Source organism: Podarcis cretensis (genome assembly GCF_951804945.1).
Source record: "Podarcis cretensis genome assembly, chromosome: 10".
Classification (NCBI taxonomy): Eukaryota; Metazoa; Chordata; class Lepidosauria; order Squamata; family Lacertidae; genus Podarcis; species Podarcis cretensis.
Window position 1 is genome coordinate 35,125,388 of NC_137179.1, and position 21,351 is coordinate 35,146,738.

The following is a 21,351-nucleotide window of genomic DNA, read 5'->3' on the forward strand; positions in this document are numbered from 1 at the left end:
GAGGGGGGCGAGGAAAGATGCTTCATCGCGAAGCTTTTCGCCTGCGGGGACAGGCCGCTCTGGACTCCGGAGCCAGAGAGGAGCTGCCTGGTGATGCCGTCTCTCCTGGGCTCCAGGCGGAACCAGGCAGGCGTGTGCGCGGGCTTTTGCGCTGGAACTCGCTACCCTGATAGGAAACGAGCACCCAGGCTGCCTACACGTGTAAGCAGTTCTCCACATGGTCCATTGGATGCTTTAGAATGCCAGCTGCATACCATCCAGGGCCATACCAACCACTGGGGTGGCAAGAAGGCTAAGTGATGATGATGATGATGATGATGATGATGATATTATTAATTTATATGCCACCTTTTCCCCAGGCTGGGGCTCTAGAATAGAATGACAGAATAGAAAATGCTAAAAACATAGAAAAGATATCAATAGAAAGGAAACACTAATTGAATTAAAACAGTAGATATCAAAAATCTATAAAAATACAGATAATAACAACATAGATGACCTGTATGGGCCAATATAAACGTGTCATGCAAGGAAATATGTTGCCCTCTTCACCCCGTTTACCTACAAGTAAACGCCACTGAATTGAATAGAAGTTACTTCTTGAGTACACATGGTTAGGATGTTTGTAGGCTGTTAACTCGTATGCGACTTGTTACATGTCATGTGATAAATGTACATAGGTATGTGCCACAGCTTCCCGATCCCTGATCTAGGAAGATGTGATCTGCCTCCATGTGTATCATCCAGGCAACAGGAGATTTACCTGGTAGCTGTGCCACGTTAACCATACTTTGTGGTAAGGACTTGTTAAAGATAGTGTCTGCAACACTTTCCAGCCCTGCTCAGGATCGGGACTTAAGTTGACAATTATGGGAATTGGCTATTGACACTCTATGGTGTTTTGGGAATGCAACACTTGCTTTCTGCTCAGACAACATGGGTGTTTGGGATATGTCCCAAACTTCAAGCTGGTTATGTCTAGTGTTAGGGCTAAGATCTAGCCCAGCCAAATGATTCCTCATCGGCTTTGTAGGGTGTATTTCACCCTGAGCCAATGTCACAGATGTCCTGGCTGGCCATTGTGCTAGGGTAGACTTTCTGTGATGGGCAGCTGGATTAGGACTCCATCTTTCAAGTCCATGATGTTGCACAAACATCAACAGCAGTCTTGGCCACCCGTTTTTCAGTCTTGCGAAGATCTGCCTCCCCAGTGTGTTCCCTGTGGGTAACATGCTGGCAAAGCAGAGCCCTGCACCCAGCCAGATTGCACCATCCAGTCACCGGCTGGAAATAGCCCCTCACTGCTCTTTGCAGAGGTGCCATGCCTCTCTTCCCACCTACTGCCCTGACCCCTAACAACTCCAGACTGCTGCAGGCAGCCCAAATCAGGCTGACACAGGGCTGACTCCACCTCAGTCAAAGCCCAGATCTGCTTGAGTTGGCCCAACTCAGATAATGGGTGCAAAGTCCTATTAGTTTCCTGTCAAATTTGGTTAATATCATCAGTGCAGTTTTGAATGATTCAGTCTACCTTCTTGATTCAAAAACCGCACCCAAAGTTATCCAAATATAGATCAAAACCTCTCCCTACAGCTTAGCGACCAACACACCAAATTGTGCAGTGCTACCTTCATACATGTCCAAATCAGCAAAATTTGGAATGGTTTGGTCAGCTATCTTGATTCAACATGGCCCCTGACAGTTTCCAAATGTAGAGCAAAACGCACTCTCAAAATCCTCTATCTCAGGATATGTCATACCAAATTGAGTGACAAAGAGGGGTCCAAATGCATAGAGAATGGACTGACAGACAGACAAACCACTTTCCAAAATATATAACAGATCACCACTTTTGTTAGAGTCATCCTCTGGAAAGGAGAAAAAAATAGTACTTAAAACCGTAACTTAGTATTTTGACATTTAAACCAAGACATGTTTGGGCAGAGTCATTTTTACTGAATTCTTACAACAGCTACAACATTGTATATTAATGAAACATTTAGAATAAGTATAATGTGATGAAAAAGCTTGATAATCTCAGGCATTTGAAATGAAGAAAGTGAGATACAATCAGTTTAATTTCGAAAGGTATAACAGGATGCCTGCTTCGGGCAGGAAGGAGTTCAGCTTTGTTCCAAGAGGCTTAGAGGCCAGGGCACTTAGTCCATCTTCCCATGTGAAAGTCTTTTACATAATGCTTGGAAAATAACCTCTAACTCCCATAAGAAACACTTATTACATGTGCTTTTTTGGTGCTTTAAAAAATGCAAAACAAGGAACCCAGTCCTGAACACATGTTTATGAAGTTCCACTGGTTCCAAGTAAATGTGTTTAGGATTACATTCAAACCCATTTTTCTTTATCACTGTACATCCCATATTTCACAAAGGAGAGGTGTAAACTTGTGATCATTCACTCGCCAAGACATCAGCATATCTGCATGGTGGTGATTAAAAGTCCGCAGTTCTGTAAGACGACCCAGGAGACATGCAAAGTGCTGAGGACTATCTGTGTGATAAAGCTTGCAGAATTTTTGCAGAACTTCTAGCAGCGGCTCTTGAAGCTTTTCCACAGACTCTCTGTCCTGTATGTATTGCCGGTCTGGTTTCAAATTTACGGGGGGGGGGGGGGGCGGGATACGTGGGAAAGGAGGGGGAAAAACAATTATGAGGGTTAGTTCACATTTGTCAGTTCATAAGATTACAGTGTTCATAACTGCAAGTGAAATCCATGGGCTTTCTCTTTACAGGCTACGTTGTTCACATATACACAACTGTGGTACCAGGTTGTGCACCAGTAAAAATTTGTCACAAGTTTCATTGGCATTAATTCTGATTATGTAATTACAGGACCACTGATCAACAGCCCCCAGTGACTGCTGTTTAAAAACAAACAAGAGTGTTGTGGTCAGTTAAGCTTCTGAAACATGAGAGACAACCTACAGCGCTTCTCCAGATGAACTCAGTGATCAAGCTGGACTAAAAGGGCTCAGGCATTATGAACCCATCTAAAATTGTAAGTTATAAAAATAAAAACTAAAGTGAAATCCTTGTAGCTCAATATTCTTACTCCTGCTCATGAGTAGCAAATGAAGTTCCTGTTCATTGTAATTATACCTTTTTATTATTAAACTGCATTAGCAAAATGGTTTTTCAATTACTTTTTAATATGAGACATCAAAATCACATCCTTCTGTCATTCACCTGACTTTTTATTCTTCTCACGTTGATCTAATAACAGAGAAACTGAAATTACCTGGAGATAAGATAACTATTGCTGTGAGTAGAGCATATTCTTCGTGTCTCATCTTCAGTTCCCCAACACTTTTATAGAAATTGAACATGGGTATTATATATTCATCTGAGATGCCTGTAATACAAAAATATTGAGAAGTACTTAAACATCAGTAAAAAATATAGTTCTATCACTATGTAGTTGAGTAGCATGAAACTAGACAGAGTATCATGTATCATTTATTATGATATATTTAGTCCTTTTTGTATTTGAGGCGCTTCATTTCATCTTTCACACAGTTATTCACATCTGTCTGATCAAGAAATGCAGCTAAGGCACATTGAAGCAGGGATGAGCACCTAAATCTCACCAGTGGGGCACATCATTATCTCCCTGGCCCTCAAAGGTCTGGTGTGATAGATGGGCAGGGTTGCCAGCCTGTCAGTCACCTATCACAATGATGTCAAGCAACCCATTTTCATTTGCCTACAATGGCAAATGTGTCAATGATCTTCTGATCAGTGAATGCTTGAAACTGTACAGGCAAACCTGATTTCGACATCTGTCCACATGTATATGATATCAGGTGTAGGGCAGTAGGTTGTGGCTTTGCCAAAGTAGCCCCGTGGGCCAAGATAGAGAGACCTGGGAAGCCTAATTAGGCCCATGGACTAGAAATTTGCCACCGCAAAGAAGTCTCCCAAGGCTATCTTTGATTCCGTAGCTGAGAGAAATTTGCATTCACAATGGCATAGCCAGTGGTCAGCGACAATGTAAACTGTATCACAACAACACCTGGAGAGCCATAAGTCCCCCACTCTGTTCTGATTTACTGATGCTGGAGTTAGACCTTCTGGCAAGGGTATCAATTGTGAGCTGATTCTTTCTCCTGCAGAGTTAAGCTTCTTAGGGCCTCTGGCTGCAAAACATCAGATCATGAATTCAGGTTCCAACACTTACATGCAGCTGCCCAGTGTATTTGGTAAATTTTAAGAATGGAAAGAATCAAGCAGGAACATACAGATGCAATGAGCATCTATTTAAGAGCTTGGGAAAGGAATACTTTAAAGTAGGGAGAAAATTGGTTTGGTTTGCAAAATGCAGCATTATTTTGAAGTTCACATTTCTTCAATTTTTGCAACTGTGCTCCACGTTGCATCAAAATCAACTGACTTAGGTTCATGATAGCTGCTATGGATTTCAATGTGACTGAAACTGACTTTATCTGTATTGGGGCCAAGATGGGGAGAATTTTGTTTCCGAAGCACATTTAGTTTCAAGTATGTGGTGATTTTCCAATTCATTTCAAGTCCAAAATAGATGCATTTTCTAATCATGAGTAATGTGCAGATATAGTCTTGAAACCAAAAGGCTTATAAAGGGAGACATCATATTTCATTTTAAGCTTCAATAAGGCCCATGACAATAAGGGGCCTCATAGGGCCTGTGTATGCCTTGGCAGTAACTATTAATCATTATCGTTATCATGTGGAAAGGAGAATAAAGAGAGAAACAGAGTAAAGCACAAACACAACATTAGAATTATGTTGCAATCCAACGTATGTAATAGAAACTCAGCATGTTTCAACACACAAATTAAGCAACAGCCTGAAACCTAAGGAAGAACAGACAGTGGGAAAATTCGTATGTATCAGGTGTATACAAACACACAGACACACACACAGAGAGAGAGAGAGAGAGTTCATCTTTATTCACAGACCTGTTCTGCTTTCATTGTACAGTACTCGTCTGCATACCCTTTTTAAGCCACAAGAGGGGGCTATTTTCCTTTGTAACCAGCTACTCCACTGCCTGTTCTGTGAGTCTCATAAATAGAGGGGAAATACGTTTGGATAATTTGGTTGTTTGAGAGTTCATTTTCCTCATCTCAGTGGACTCAGGTTGCAAAATTGAAAGCTCAAGCCACTGTCTGTGAATATGTTTCTCCTGTTCCTGTCATTATAATATCCTGCCTAGAAAACATCAATTTATTATTGTAACAAGTTTATTTGAGTGTCTGATGATTGAGAGCTGTACTCTTACTGAAAGAGGGACTTTATTAGGGCCTCGTAAAAGGTCTGGGAACACCTGATGGCACAGCAGTTTTAAAGATAAGTGAGTGTGGATGACTTCCCTGACTGAGAGAACATGGGAGGCCTCATGTACAAGCAGAGTATAAGTACAGTAGGCCCACAACTTATGCAGGGGTTGGTGTGCAAAGGCAAAATCACACAAAGTCAGGAAGACACACACACACACATGGAACCATCCCGTGTGATGATTTTGCCTTTGCACACCAGCTCCTACATTTGCAGAGCCTGGTCAGCGTGGTGGAGGGCTTAAAAACTCCCATTCACAGCAGGAAAACCCAGCACAGAAAGAACTTTTTAAGCCTTCCACCTTGCTTATTGGCCTCTGGGAAGTGTCAGGGGTGAAACATCCTCAGGAAGGTCATCTGAGATCTTGTGGGGCCTTCATGACATATTGGATAACACTTTCTGACTTATACCCTGACCCTGCCGGCTCTCCATTTTTTAAAATTTTTTATTTCCCTGCCACCCGTACAAAGCTGCCATTGCGTAAGTAAATCAGAGGGAAGCTGTGGGTCTACTGTATAGAAAACGCACACAAACCACTTAAAACAATATACTAGGATTTAAGGTCCGTTGGGACTTTCTCCCACTTTGTGAATGAATTATATAGAATCCAAATGGTAGAGTTGGAAGGGACCGTAAGGGTCATCTAATTCAATCCCCTGCAATGCGGGAATCTTTTGCCCAATGTGGGGCTCAAACCCACACCCCTGAGGTTAATTAGGCATATGGATCTGCTCAAATCACTAGTCTGCACCATGAGCTTTGTGAATTTTCTCGCTTAGCTCATGCAGCATGCACAAGATGGCAGTTTGTCCTCCTGGTGGCCAATTCACATGATGGTTGTGTTATGTGCACCCCTTCTGTCCCCTTCTGTCGATACCTGTCTCTTCTATGCCTCATCAACATGCAGCACCACTGTCCACACGGCTTTGATACATTACTTGGAAAATTCCTGCAGAGCTGGAGCTGGTGAGGAAACTGTATCTCCCCATGTCAGGACTTGTGGTGCTATGAGGTGGGAAGGTGAAACACTATACTGAGGCTGTTGCAGGTGATGTGTACACCCTCTAAAAAACTTGCTTCAACAGAACCAAGTGGCTGGAGTGGGGTGCACTGCCTGTTGTGCTACAGCAGCTTAAAAAACAGCCATTGTGCTATTGTAAGCACTGGCAGAAATATTTTTAATCTGGGCTGGCAGCTGGCTTAAATGTGAATACTCTTGCCTTAATTCACGATATGCTGCTACTGTAAAATCAGTGCCTGCTTGTTCTGTTTTACAACTCTTCATATCTTTCTGATTATGAAGGACCATGTCCCGTTCTCTGCTCATTATTTCGTCTGGCTGCCTTTAGATGCATATTATCTAAAGAGACGACATTATTTATCACGGATCCATTCAATAATTGGATAAATAATCAAATATATGTATCGCTAAATGTATATAATTTTATTTCCTCTCCCAGACATTGTGAAGAACCTATCAACGGTAGGCTCTTGCTACTCATTTTGTATCTTTTGCTATACAGTGGTACCTCGGGTTACATACGCTTCAGGTTACATACGCTTCAGGTTACAGACTCCGCTAACCCAGAAATAGTGCTTCAGGTTAAGAACTTTGCTTCAGGATGAGAACAGAAATCGTGCTCCAGCGGTGCGGCGGCAGCGGGAGGCCCCATTAGCTAAAGTGGTGCTTCAGGTTAAGAATAGTTTCAGGTTAAGTATGGACCTCCGGAACGAATTAAGTACTTAACCCGAAGTACCACTGTATTTTGAATGGACTTGGTCTTATGCTCCTTAGCCAAACAAGCCCTCACCCTGTAGGATCTGTTCCCTTCCTATACAGCAGGGGTAGTAGACAGTCTGTGCCCTAGGGCCACCTACAACCCTCAGCCTGCTTTCACTTGGATGGGGAAACCTGGAAGGGAAACAGGGGGCAGAAGCCAGATGGAAGGAGAAGCAGGGAAAAGCCCTCTGCAACAGGCTAGTTCAGGTCTCTGGCAAGAGCAATCTGTTGTTCCCCTGGTGACTCACTGGGCGGGCAGGGAGGGAAAGCGAGAAGGAGGTAGCAGGGAGGGAAAGAAAAGGGTAGCGGAGAGAGAGTGTATCTCTACACACTTGGCTTTGGCCACTGCAAGCCCATTGCCAGCTCTGGACCTGCCCATTTCACTCCGCAGCCCTCAAAAGAAAACAAAAAAAGGTTCTCCCCCATGCATAAAATACTGCATGCAACGTAGTCAGGGAAATCTGTACTACTCCAAGTAATATATATGATTTCCATGATTATGCCCAATGAAAATACTGTCTCAGTGTTACCGTAGCGTCAGGTCTTAAATGAATGGTAGATTAAATTTTTATTTCTTCTATGGTACAAGTCAAATTTTATCTCCGCTTTCAGGCTTATGCTCTTTATTATACATGCTATTTTAATTTCCCTTCTTGGAGTAATAAGTTTTAGATTTATGTACTTGAAGACGGGGTGCTTATTACAGCTGGATGTTTAAATTAAAAGAAAAGAAGAAAAACAGCTGTGAGGAAGAATGTTTCGTGCTAATTAATTATGACTAAGACTATTGTTAATATGGATGAAGAGATCTTTCATCTGGATAGGTTTGAAGCTGCCGGTGGATATTAAATCAAGGAATAAATGAGCTCTTCTTTTACTGGGAAATAAACATGTTAATTACTCATTATATTATAGTTTATTTCACAGTATTCATCTAACCAAAGTCGTTTCCCAATTCAAAGCCCTTCATTAGAAAATTTACTTCAGTTTTATTTAAATGTTATCATGAGAAATATGTTTTTAAAAATCCTTATAAATCTTGCATAAAGCTCTGCCAAGCTTTCACTGACTGCTCAGGCAATGAGCCAAACTTTCCCCTTGGTCCTGATCAGCCCAGCAGCACATCTTTGACCCAGAGTCACATTCAGCATAAAACAAAATGATTCCTAAGCGACAGGTTCCAACACTTCTCAAGGTGACAGCTCTTCATCAGGGAACATTTGTTTTGAAATTTCTTTACAATCTACAAAGAGTAGCCTTATACAGTGGAACCTTGGTTTTCAAACGTAATCTGTTCTGGAAGACCGTTCGACTTCCGAAACGTTCGAAAACTGAAAGCTTAAACCTCAATACAATAGGGAAACTCAAAATGGAAGCTGCGTTTAAAAACCAGTGCAGGAGCTGAAACATATGACAATGGAGGTGTTTGACAACCGAGGTTCCACTGTATCTGCTTCCAGGCCAATTCAAGATACCAGTGCCTGCTTTGAAGACCTATGTGACTTGGGTTCCAAACTACTGAAGGCAGGTGCCCCCTCCCATATTCTGCCAGTGCATGAAACGCTTCTCCAACTGAGACACTTGATGACATGGGTTCTGTTTGTACAAAAGAGAAGGCCTTTTTGTGCGGGAGCGTCTCAACTTCGGCAGATCCTTTCAAGAGCAGCTCAACTAGGGCTGACATCATAATATTTTTGGTGCTAGGTTTTGAATGTTAAAGCCCACACTGCTTGGGACACGGGTATTTAAATGGCTGTTTGCTCCCATATGAAACTGTTGCTGGTTTGTCAGCATCATCTATTTACTCAGTCTCTCTGAGTACGCCCCCCCCCGCACCAGAGTTTCAGTAGGCAGTGATAAGAGAGAAGTCTTTCGTGTAAGAGAACCATGCGCCCCACCAAAAAACCTCCATCAGGGCTGTCTACACAGGTGCCCCGTTTGATTAGTTTTAGGTGCCAAACTAAGATTTTCATATTTACTCAGGCTTTTTGCAATCAAAACATTTTGGGTTTGATCCAGACTTAGTCATCCTTAGTGGACCCACTCAAATCCACGGGTTTACTTTTAAGTATTTCCCAGTCCTGATCCAATCCTACATACTGTCTCATCTGGAATGGGTTTTTTAATTTCTGTGTTTTTATGACTCTTGCTGCTATTTTGATATGCATTTTACTATTGTTTTTCTTTACTGAACTCTTGTAATTTTTAATGGTAAGGCACAATGAAATATGTCATATATATATAAAAAATGCAATCCCCTGCATGCATGTTAGATTGTTTCCAGAATATATGCTTTGAAAAAGCTTTGATTTTTTAAAAAATATTTGCTTTTTTTTTGCTTCTAGAATATATGCAAAGTGATAACACAGTTATTAAAAAATTAAAATTGGAATTAAACCACTGATATATTAAATATCTCCCTCTCACACACACACAAAGATGATTTAGTCTGTTTTTCTAATTCTAGTGAAAATTGATACAAGCTTTTATTAGTGAAAACAAACACATGCTATAATTAGGTAACAAGAGTTGCTAGTGTAGGTGAGAGTCTTGATGTTAGATAGAAATATATTTTCCTAACAGTTTATGCAAAGGAACTCAGGGCTGTAGACAAGATAGCATTATATCTCACAAGCTATTAAGCCAGTAGCCTTGCATTAATAACAACACAAACAGAAGCAGCATAGGCATAAATGTGCAGAAAGGTTATCATTACTCTGCAACCATTCCAGTTTATCACACACAAAATTGTCATGCAAAACAGTCATGACGGGAGGGAGAAGAGTGCAAATGTTGAGAAATGGCAGAAGCTTCAGAGCCAGCATTGTGGCAGGTGACAAAACAGCAAACAGCTCTGTGATTCTGAAGCATTTTCATATTTTCAGCTTTTGTAGCTGCATTTCTCAAAGCCTGACAATAAGACCAAGCCGACAGCTTGACACTCATATTCACATAAAAACCATCTTAACACAAACCAGTGAAGTATCCCTGTACATTTTTCCTTCAAAGTTTGGAAACGATTCATTTTAAATTGAAAGTAAATTCTACAGTTATAGTATTTATGATTAGCATTAGCTCTTGCTAATAGATGGGGAACAGTCTGTTAAAGGTAAGGCATACTGAACCTCTCTTGGATATATATCTGTCATGAATTGCAACTGTTTTGTTTTGTTTGGGTTTTTTTTTAATCCTAGAGACCAAGTTTCCCAGGTAGACAGTGCCTGCCACCTGTTGAACATCTATTATCACAAAAAGACACATCACAAAAGGAATAGGGAGGGGGAGGGAAGAGGAAAACAGGCAAAATTAGGCCCCAATTGCTTGTTTTTTTAAATATAAAAACCAGCTTGGGGTGGGGGTGGAACAGGTTGCTCACTGTTTAAAAACAGGCCACCAAATGAGAGCTGGTTCAAACATAAGATGCCTACATAATCACAGTTGCCCTGCAAAGTCTGCATGCTTCCTCTTCTTCAAAGATGGCCTGATAAGGACCAGAAAGGACCAGAGCCATTTAGCCAGAAAACAGCTGTCACTCATTATATTCTGAAGAACATGAAAAAGCAAACAATTTGGAAATGTAAGCTACTGTGTACAGATTGAACTCATTGTATGTAGCTTGTACACTGTTACTTTTTACCTGCAAGCATCTCCCGCTCAAGAACCATGATCCAATCAGTTATACCCCTGATCCAGTTAGAGGATTTAGGAGACATCTCCAGAGGCAAGAGATAGACCACAAAGAAGATGTTATCAGATGTCCTTAAAGCTGTGCTTAGAAACATTTGGGAGAGAAATATCTCTATTTCTACAGATAAGCTATGTAGGTCAGCCCAATGACAGGCAGCATGTCAATTCAGGCTGAGAAAATACAGCAGTCAAAATACATCAAAATAATTCTTTTTCAGCGTATTGACTGTAACATGTTAGAAAGGGCAGCAGCTGAAAAACCCTCTAGAGATATAGCAAAGTATGCAGTGCAATTCTCTGCATATTTACTCAGAAGTAGACCTCATTGTGTCCAAGGGGACTGACTTCTAGGTGGGTGTGCATTGGACTGCAGCATTAGAAGACATAGTTATGCCTGGTCCTAGTGGGGTTTGGTGGGATGGGAGACAGCAGCCAAGGAAGAGCAATTTTATCCTTGAAATCCTGGCAGCAAAACAGGCAGCATATATGGCAGTGTGACTATCTGACCGACACACCTTAACACCTCATTACCCTCTCATTTATATATTAAAAGATGAAGTCTTTTGTGTGTGTGTACCTAGTAATGATGCCATTACAGTGCAAGGGTTGGTGTGTTGAGGTTGGACATGAGTTCAAATCCCAACCCTGCCGTGACGTTTACTGGGTGGCCTTGAGAAAGTCAGTAACTCTGTGAGTTGAGTTGCTGCAGAATTGTTAGAATTAAAATGTATTTTGGGTACAGAAGCACACTGTAAAATAATAATAATCCGCACGTAGCATTAAACTCAAAATCTAACCATTCTTTTAGAGCCAAATATATAATGAATGTATTTGCCCACCCACTGTAACTCAGTGCAATTTATTCCAAATGAACCCTTTTACCTTACTAATCTAGGCTTCCCCTCCCAAAGGTACACATTAGCAATGGTAGACCTTGTACTATCTTTTTACATAGTAATAACTGAAATGGGTGAGATGGTTTTATTGGAATGAATGTGCAAGAAGTACATTTCATTGCCCTAATTTCTTTATGCATATCCTTGAACAAATATAGTTGGTTACAGAGAAACGGTTTTATTCTTGGGGCTTATATTTTTAGGATTAAACATTTACTTGATAACCTTTGGACTCAAAGCTGACTAAGTAAGCTTGCTACTCAACACTGAGATGTGTAACATTCGCAAAATGGGTGCTTTTTTGGGGGGGGGCTGGCATTTCAAGGACTGGTGTAGTCCTTTTGCTATCCATCAGAGGCACCTACCACTGTTACGAATTCTTTCTTCCAGGAGGTCGACATGTCCTACAAGAAGTTTCCTGTTGAAGATCTCAGCTGACCGAAGGAACATGGCTTCTACAGCTGAACCCTTCAGCAAAGCAATCTGATCCTCATGGTCCAGGGTCTGAAAACCTGGAATTAAAGTGTGTGACAATATCAAGCCAGTAGCCAGCATCTTTCTGCCAGCAAAGAATATTGTGCAGGGTGGCGGCACCTAAAGATGGTTGGCACATCTGCAGATTTGGCACAAGACCAGCTGACTATCTAATTACGGGCAGTTGTGTTTGAAGAGTGCATTCTGTTTTCTTTCTCAAGCCACCAGACAAGAATCCATCCAAGTTTCTCACACGTGCACATGCTTGTAATCTTATTTAAGATTGCAAGGGTGATTACTTTCAACTTGATTAGCATATTATAAATTAAATTCTTGCTTCAGCTAAAGGAGAGCTGGTTGCATTATCCTCATTCAGGACTCAATTGAGTAGTTCTGAGCGCTTTCATTTGGCCACTGGCCTCGTTTCCTTCACTACCACCCTCACCCCCGGTTTTGTTTACATTACAAAAAGGAACTGGGGCTACAAAAAGGGATTTTAATATAACAATGAAAATATAAAGCAGCATGTAGATGAGAGAACAAACATGCACAATACGATCAGTATATTTCTTTACTAATTATTTTGAAAGAAAGAATGATTGCCTTCAGCCAGCTGACATGGATCCCCAAAAGATACAGAAGTCTGTGAATGTGTCCTAGCTTATCTATATTTTTTTCCCAAGCCAGACAGAGGTATCAAAATAAAATAGAAGCATGTCAGCAGCAGACATTGAGCTGGGCTACCTAAAGCCAACTCATGTAAACATGGGTGATAATCAGTGTTCTTCAACCTTGGTTTTAGGTATCCAGATGTTGTTGGGCTACCACTCCTATCTTTCCCAGCCAACTTATCCAAAGGTCAGTGATGATGGAAGTTGTAGTCCAACAACATCTGGGGACTCAAGCCTGAAGAACACTGTGGCCAATGAAAGAGTACCAATACCTATCCAGTCCACTTGTACTGAGAGATACATATGGAACCAAATTGTGGGAAATGGTAGCTTGACAATAGGAATCTAGCAAAGCTGGCTTTTGAGGTTTATGGGCACAAACAAGTTGAAGGATATCTCAAAACTATTTGTCAACAAGGGAGAAACAAAAAAAAAACTGTACATTGCTGGGGCAAATACCTGTGTTCATGTACATTGCAAAGGAGTAGTGCAATGAATGTTGATGGTGAATTTATGGTAACATGGAATTAATGTTGATAGCGCATTTGATCTTAAGTAAAATTGAATTAGTGGTGATAGAACATTTGAACGAAAACTGCTCAAGTTTCTAAATTTTGAGGATAGTTTCCAGTTTTTGATTAAGTTTGGAGGTAGTTCCCTCCCCCCTTTTTCGGTGTGAATAAAACAAGTACACCAACACAGACATACAGCAGTGAAGCTGTCTAACCAAAACACAGAGAGGAAGTGTTAGGCCAAATGTATTTAACATATTATACCTGGTAATCTTTTGGTGAATTCCACAAGGACCTGTACATGACTGGTGGCCATTTCCGTTAAGATAAGAAAATTTTCTTCAGCGCTGAATTCCTCTTGCAACTGAGCATTAAAATGAATTGTGTTGTTATTAATAATAGTATCAGTAATCGTATGAATAGTAATAGTAAGCTTTATTTGTGTTATCGTGCGTAAAAAGACTTTAGAATTGGGTGGCTCCTTTCAGCTGAATGACTCAAGATAATATGGGTTATGAAAGGTTGAAAAAACTGATTATACTAGACTGACAGCATTTAACAAGTGGTTTTTTAAACTTCTTTTTAAAGGAGCTGGAGGTCAAGTGTTGCTGCGCAAGGTGAAGAAGAATAGCAATCTTGCTTTCTGTGGGTGGAGTGTGGTGGCTCTTTCCACATCGTACTACATAGAGCAAATGCACCTCCTGTAAATTCATGTACCAACTCAGGGCCACGTAGAGAAAGAAGCAAAAGAGGCTGAACGTGGTGGAGTCCGAAACACCCTTGAATCCAGAGGAGAAGTGAAAACCATGAAGGTGGAGCTAGGGAAAAGAGCAGATTAGGCAGACCTATTCCTTTCTCCTCCCTACTTGTCCTGTATTTGCTGTTCAATGGCAGCGGCCTCTGTATGCTGCCATCACCATTAGGCTGCATTTGCTGAATGGCAGGTGAAAGGAAGTGGGGAAGTGAGAGATGAAGTGGCCCATCTTTTCCTCTCCCACCTGCATGCATTTGTTTACCTGCATACAGAACTTCCACACTCAGCGCTCTGTATTTGGAGAGCAGGTTTGTGCCCAATATCTATTAATCCTTACTATTTTACAAGGGGAGACGATTTCTAAAATTGCTAGAATTTAAACTGGAAATGCTTCAAGAAATTATTGGATTCTGAAATGCTTACGTAACTATTGTATTAAATGGGATACTTACAAGCTTTTTAGACACTTCGGGAGGGATTCGCTGTTTATTATATGAATCCATGATATAGTGAAGAAGATTCTGCTGTTCTGGGGTTAGTTCTACTTTCTCCTATACTGGCAATAAGAAACCATAAGCATCAGTAGCTGGATAAGATTCCCTGCCTCATATTTTAACTGTACTGTACAGATTTGAGCCGCTTGGTGCTAAGAACAGAAGCAGCTATTCCTAAATTATATATGCATGTAATTGCATTCTTAAATTATATATGCATGTAAACCTGAATATGATACAAATGCATTTTTCAGGGGATACATACACTTGAGATGACAATTGTCTTTCCGAAACCAGCACTAGATATTCTATTCAATGATATAGGGGAAGGGGATCCCATTATAGCCATAGTAAGACACCTTCCACCAATAAATGAATACTTCAGGTGGACCACACCTACTGCTACATCACTGTCATGGCCCTCAACTGAGACCAGTGTCTCCAGCAGCAGAAGCTCAGAGAAGGAGTCAGACCCACTTCCCATCCTTCTAAAGCAGGACCTTCTACCTTGGACCCTGAATCCCTTGCACTAAAACTTCGAGAAGTACCACTGCCCACAGACTCTGAGAAGTTAAGCAGGAAGGCCCTGGAAAATGTTCCCCAATCAGGTAGGTCACTGAATTATACTCCTGAGAAGAAGCCAGCGACTGAAAAACTATATGTTCCCTAAAGATACAGCACTAGAGCTTGCAGAAATATTCTCTTGGCCAGGCTAGAAAACCCTGGTAGTTGCTGAGGTAGCCAACCTCTGACCAAAAAAATTATGAGAACTGTTGACTGAAACTTCCCTGATCCAGCTAACTAGCTGACTCTCTGTCCTCTTGCCTGAGCTGTCACCTCTCTGGGATGGCAGTGGTTTAGGACAATCACAAACCTCAACATGAAACTGATGGAGTATACTTAAAGAACATCTGACCATTAACAAGGCTTTTGGGGCACAATTGCGCAAATTAAATGCAAGTAATGCACTTTACAAAGTATGAAAATAAGCCACAGCAGTACATATTGCAATGCTTCTCCAGTGTGATCTTTAAGGCTGAACACAGAGACCAAACATCTTTAATGTCAAATAGCATATTTAACTATCTGCATGAATAATTAACAAACTCAGTGACTGATCTATAAAAAAATCAGGAAGCTACTACTATGTAATTATTCTCATGCAATCTTCTATGCTTATTAGTTGTAGCCAACTACACAACAATATGTTACAATAATTTTATTACCTTGTAGAGTTTGGTTGTAGATGACATTTGCTTCAGGTCAGGTCCCTCAGTATCTTCACCAGTTGTCTGATCTACAGGCTGTGATATATTTTTCCTAAGCCGTTTCGACTTGCACTGTATTTCTGTTAACAAACCTGAAACATTGTGCAGAAAGAATACTGTATATACATCAGACATTTCAGCATGTGTATGAGCCACATTACACATAAACATAGGTCCACATGTGTTTAATATTTTATTTGAGCATTCATTCATTTTACTAGCTCAGGCTTGCATTACAACTACACACAACCTCTCCTAGATAGTGATAGTCTAACTATCCATGCTCTGGTCACCTCTTAGACTACTGAGATGTGTTGTTCACGGGACTGCCCTTCAAGACAGTTAAGACATCACAGCTAGTACAAAAAACATATGCAAGGCTTTTAAATGAAACAACTTGCTGGGAACATACCTTGGTGGTATTAATATAACTTCATTTGCTGTAAGTTTAATTCTGAGACCAATTCAAGCTGCAAATGCTGACCTTTTAAAGCCCTAAACAGCTTAGATTCCAAGTACTGAAAGGAATGCCTATCAATCTACCTGGAAGCTACATGCGTTTCTTCCCATATATTAGAAGTGAGGCAGGAGATGATCAGGCAAATGGTACTTTTGATTGTTCTAGCTTGTGGGATGCCTTTCCAGAGAGGCCTATCTGGTAACACCTGTAACTAGCCTTTTGATGACATGCAAACCCATTTTTATTCTCCCTGCCCTTTGTATCTCAGTCTACTGTTTCAATCAGTGTTTTGTTCTTTTGTTCTTATGTTGATTGTGTTTTAGTTTTTTATTTTATGAGATTTTTTAAAAGGGTAATATTTAAAATTGCCTAAATAAATTAAAGCATTAAACTGTGTATGTATAGTGAACTGTCTTTCAACACTCCTAGCTACAGATTAAATATGAGGATGAGGAGCAATATCTGTAGGGGATCCTTTTTGATTGGATTAAAAAAGGGGACTATGGATCAAAAAGGGGGACTATGGTTTAAGTCCTACATTCGCAAAGGTACCTCAGAGACTGCCTGAACTCTTAGATTCCAGACCAATTGCTGAGATCATTTGCAGAAGTGTTCTTAGTTGTTTCCCCAAGTTGGCGAGGCTCATTTGAAAACAACATGAAATCAAGCCTTTAGTGTAATTTGCCCATGTTCATACTCTACAAATTAGCAGGCGTCTTCTGCTTCAACTTTTTAAAGCCTTCTGAAAACTTTCCCATTCCATCTGGCTTTGCAGGAAATTAAGAATACATATTTTCATAATAGTTAGCTGATTTCTAATTTTAACTTTTTAATACGTTTTTTATTGTATTGTTTTTATGTACAATTGTGGTAAACTACTCTGATTGTTTATGAATAGCGGTATATGTGTGTGTGTGTGGTGTTTAATTCTTTCTCTCTCTTTCGTATTAATAGAACACAAAAATTTGGTAGGCGTAGAAGGAGATAATCTGTATTTCACATTTGGAACTAACACTGTTTACCAACCTTTCTTCTGGTTGGTCATTGTTTCAGCTGAAATAATCACTCCGTATCTGCTCTACTTACTTAAAAATATTGGCATTCAGATTCAAAGAATAAAACACACATTCTCTCAAATTGCCACAGAAGGTATCCACAGTCTTTTGATCGGCTAAGGAGGTTGCAGATCAAGTGATGATGCCCAGAAACTCCGCCCCCCCTTCCCATTCATGGAAGATTCTGCTGGATGAAAGAGCCTTCCATAAAAATAACATTGGACACAACTCACTACTGTAGTGAAGCTGCATGAAAAGTATATTTTTACTAGCACAACAGTAAGTCATCCATGCATTATATACCCAGATGATCATGTGAGTCAAGGTTGGCTCTCCCCACAGAATGGACAAGGGAACATCCACAGACACAGTTAATATATGGCAATATGTTTTTTACTGTTCAGAAATAATAAATGGTATGAAAGGCTATGATTTCCTTAATATGGAATATTGCATCTTTGCTACATTGTGTTAATAAGATCTACCTTAACTTCAGATGACATCCTACCACTACACAGAAGCAGGCAAATATTAATCCAAAAGCAGAATCATCATAACAATTTAAATTAAAGTAGTTTTTTTAAAAACAGGGTCACCTTAGTTCCCTACTTTTGAGGCTAGAGAACAGGAAAATAGCCTCTTTCAGTGACTAGATATTGTTAAGGAAGATATCAATGAAAATACCTAATTCAGTGGTGAATGCTTTTAATATCCTGTATATTATAAAGTTATGCACCGTAGAAAGCAAGCTTCCTCTATCACTGAAAGAAGAGTAAATTTAAAGGATTAAAATATCTTGAAGGAGCAAAATAGTATTTATGATAATGACGCAAGCACTAGATTTGACATTGAGTTTCATCGTTTCACTACTGGCTGTATGATGTGTGGAGTTTTTCACCATCTTTAACCGGTCCAAGCTGTTCCTATATGTCTATCACACGCCTCTGGAATGGTTTAGATAAAGCATTGGAATGTTTTAGAAGCAAGTTCTATCTCAAAACACATGCCAAAAGCAAACACTGGAACCTCAGCACATTGTGTTTATGCGGGTTTGTTTGTTTGATGTGCATCTTTCTCCTTCCATATACTATAGTGACACATAGTAACGCATGGTGAACAAACTCTTATTTGTTATATTAAAATGTGTATGCTACCATATAGGTGCCATTTATGGCTGTTTAATAAAATATGCAAAACAGTGAACAAAAATCATATGTAAATAACAACAACAACAACAACAACAACAACAACAACAACAATAATAGCAGTTAAGAAAACACCTAAGACAGAAGCAAACCCATTTTACCCACCAAAAGCCCAACAGATTTTGTGTAGTGCCTAAAGGATAGCAATAAAGTTGTCAAGCGGATCTCACTTCAAAACCAGAGCCATAATTGGGCTACAGGAGCAAGGGGAGTCTCTCCCAGAGCCACCTTCCGAGCCTCCATAGGTGAGGTTACTAAGAGCAGGCCTTCTAAGACAATCTTGTATTTTCTGTAATGCAAGGATGGAGAAACTGCAGCCCTCCAGATGGGAGATGGAGTCCAACAATATATGGAGAGATGTAGGTTCCCCATTCATTCTGTAGTGTGCAAAGTGGATTTGAGAGATCGTTTTCAAATTCTGCTTCTTTGAAATAGGTATACAGCTTTGGATGAAAAACTGTATTTTACACACATAGAATGACATTATTATACATTGAGTTGTCTGTGATACATGACTAATCAGGAGCACACAAGTAAAACCATAAACATTGCTAAGATTACTGCACAGCGATAACTGCAGGACTGTAGTCTGAGTCAATGAAGCAAAGTCCAAGGTGATGTTAATTTCAAATAAAACATTTCACTTGAAGTCAATTGACAAATAGGAATTTAAAGATTAAACACTCTGGCAGACCTTGAATTAAATATATATCTACTACCACTCCTTATTTCAGGGTTGTTAGGCAAGCAGTTTGCAAAATGTCCTCATTGCTGTACTTCACAAGAAGATGCTTATGTTTAAGTTATGAGTTATATGAGCCTCGTCGTAACGAAGTACAGGTTTCCATTGCAGAGGATGATTCAGGTGGCAGCACCTATTGTTGGTCTTTGTTTCACACAAGACAATCTGAGAAAACGATCAGCTGCTTTAAAAGTTTCCATTTCCAGTATCCTTGGTCCGTATTGTTTACAATGGCCCATTTTTCCCAGTTTATTCTATTATTAGTCATCAGGACAATATGGTAGTCCTCCCTCCCAGCTCCATCTCTCTAAAACAGATAAAGCTGGTTCTGGATTCAGCACTGTGGGGTTTTATTTTTATGCAACACCTACAGATTCACTAAGTGTTCCTATCACATTGGCAGCACTTTTGTTTGTGTGTTTTATGCATTGGGTGGAAATAGGGCATCTCTCAAGATCTATGTGGTTTGTTAAATTTGCAGAATGGAAGATTAATTATATTATAATTCTTGCATGAATTCCAAACGCTGACAGAGGCTGTTGTTTTCCACAAAGCCTAACAGTTAATATAGCATCTCATGATCAGATTGGAGGATAGAAGTATATTAAAAACTCAGAGTAGATTAATTTCCTGTAGGAACCTAAATTGGTTTGGCACTACAGTTGTGCCAAGATGATTGGAGCTATCAATAGGGAACACAAAATGCAGCCTTAATCCCATCCTTGGATTTTTACAAAAGGCAACATTGAGAAGTTTTAAGTGAAGTATAGCTATAGCTCTCATGCCACAGTTAAACTAATACAGTGGTACCTCGGGTTACATATGCTTCAGGTTACATACGCTTCAGGTTACAGACTCCCCTAACCCAGGAATAGTGCTTCAGGTTAAGAACTTTGCTTCAGGATGAGAACAGGTTAAGAACAGTTTCAGGTTAAGTACGGACCTCCGGAACGAATTAAGTATTTAAACCAAGATACCACTGTATGGAGGGTCTAAAGGACCAAACTACATATAATGTGGGAGATCTGCAACTGCACATCCAACTTCTTTCTCCTTTGCTGAGTTACAGCTAGAGGACAACTTGTCTCCATACTCCTCCTCCTCATCCCATCTACTCTACCAAGGAGCAAACAGCACTTGGGGGGGGCACCTATTTAGATCATGAAAATGCTTAAATGTCAGCATTTCTATATTGCAGAAACTTAACAAAGGCCAAAGCATTTATTAGAGCAGGGGCTGCCAACATTTTTGGACCAATAGGCACATCCAGAATTTTCAGAAAGTGCAATGGGCAGCCATCACAGAATGGCTGCTGTAGGAATGTGGCAGAATACAAAATGACTGCCGCATCTAGAAGAAAAGAAAAAGCCAGGAGCGCAACATGGTGCAGCCATGCCCCACCCAATCAGAAAAAAATCCACCTACATCAGCCACCACCATGCTCACTCACAAAGAAACTCTTTGAACACCACTTCTGTTGAGAACAGATGGGAAGCTAGGTGTCCAATCTTGGCATTCAATAAAATGTTAGCATGTTGAACGGGGCACGAAAGGAAACGTAGGAAAGGCTCAGGGAGTGCAAATAGGAACTGATCAGGAAAACAGTCTCTTGTGCATTGTTGAGTTTTGAAGAGATATTTACTGAGACCTGAGGATCCCTTTACTAGAGGCTTCCAGTGAGATTATCAAATTAGCCAGTCCTTATCAAACACTGAGGTCCAGCGTCGAGAGCCTTCTGGCAGTTCCCTCACTTCAAGAAGCAAAGTTACAGGGAACTAAGCAGACGGCCTTCTCGGTAGTGGCTCCCGCCCTGTGGAATGCCCTCTCATCAGATGTCAAAGGAATAAACAACTATCTGACATCTATAATACATCTGAAGGCAGCCCTGTTTAGGGAAGTTTTTTAATGACTGATGTTTTAATGTATTTTTAATCTCCTGTTGGAAGACGCCCAGAGTGGCTTGGGAAACCCAGCCAGATGGGCTAGGTATAAGTAATATATGATGGTGGTGGTGGTACAG

General features: G+C 40.4%; 1 protein-coding gene across 4 annotated transcripts in view; it reads right to left on the reverse strand.

Annotated features, from left to right (window-relative positions):
* Positions 1 to 1,944: 1,944 nt before the first annotated feature.
* NR1H4 (nuclear receptor subfamily 1 group H member 4) overlaps positions 1,945 to 21,351 on the reverse strand; it is a 31,572-nt gene continuing 12,165 nt past the window's right edge. For 3 of the 4 annotated variants that reach the window (XM_079993882.1, XM_079993881.1, XM_079993883.1), the window contains 6 exons: positions 15,828 to 15,961; positions 14,560 to 14,658; positions 13,618 to 13,717; positions 12,062 to 12,208; positions 3,256 to 3,369; positions 1,945 to 2,601 (listed from right to left, as the gene is read on the reverse strand). In XM_079993882.1, coding sequence (XP_079850008.1) covers positions 2,363 to 2,601; positions 3,256 to 3,369; positions 12,062 to 12,208; positions 13,618 to 13,717; positions 14,560 to 14,658; positions 15,828 to 15,961 — 833 coding nt within the window. In that variant the 3' untranslated portion in view covers positions 1,945 to 2,362. The remainder of the gene's footprint in view (positions 2,602 to 3,255; positions 3,370 to 12,061; positions 12,209 to 13,617; positions 13,718 to 14,559; positions 14,659 to 15,827; positions 15,962 to 21,351) is intronic. The other variant, XM_079993884.1, reaches the window with a different exon arrangement.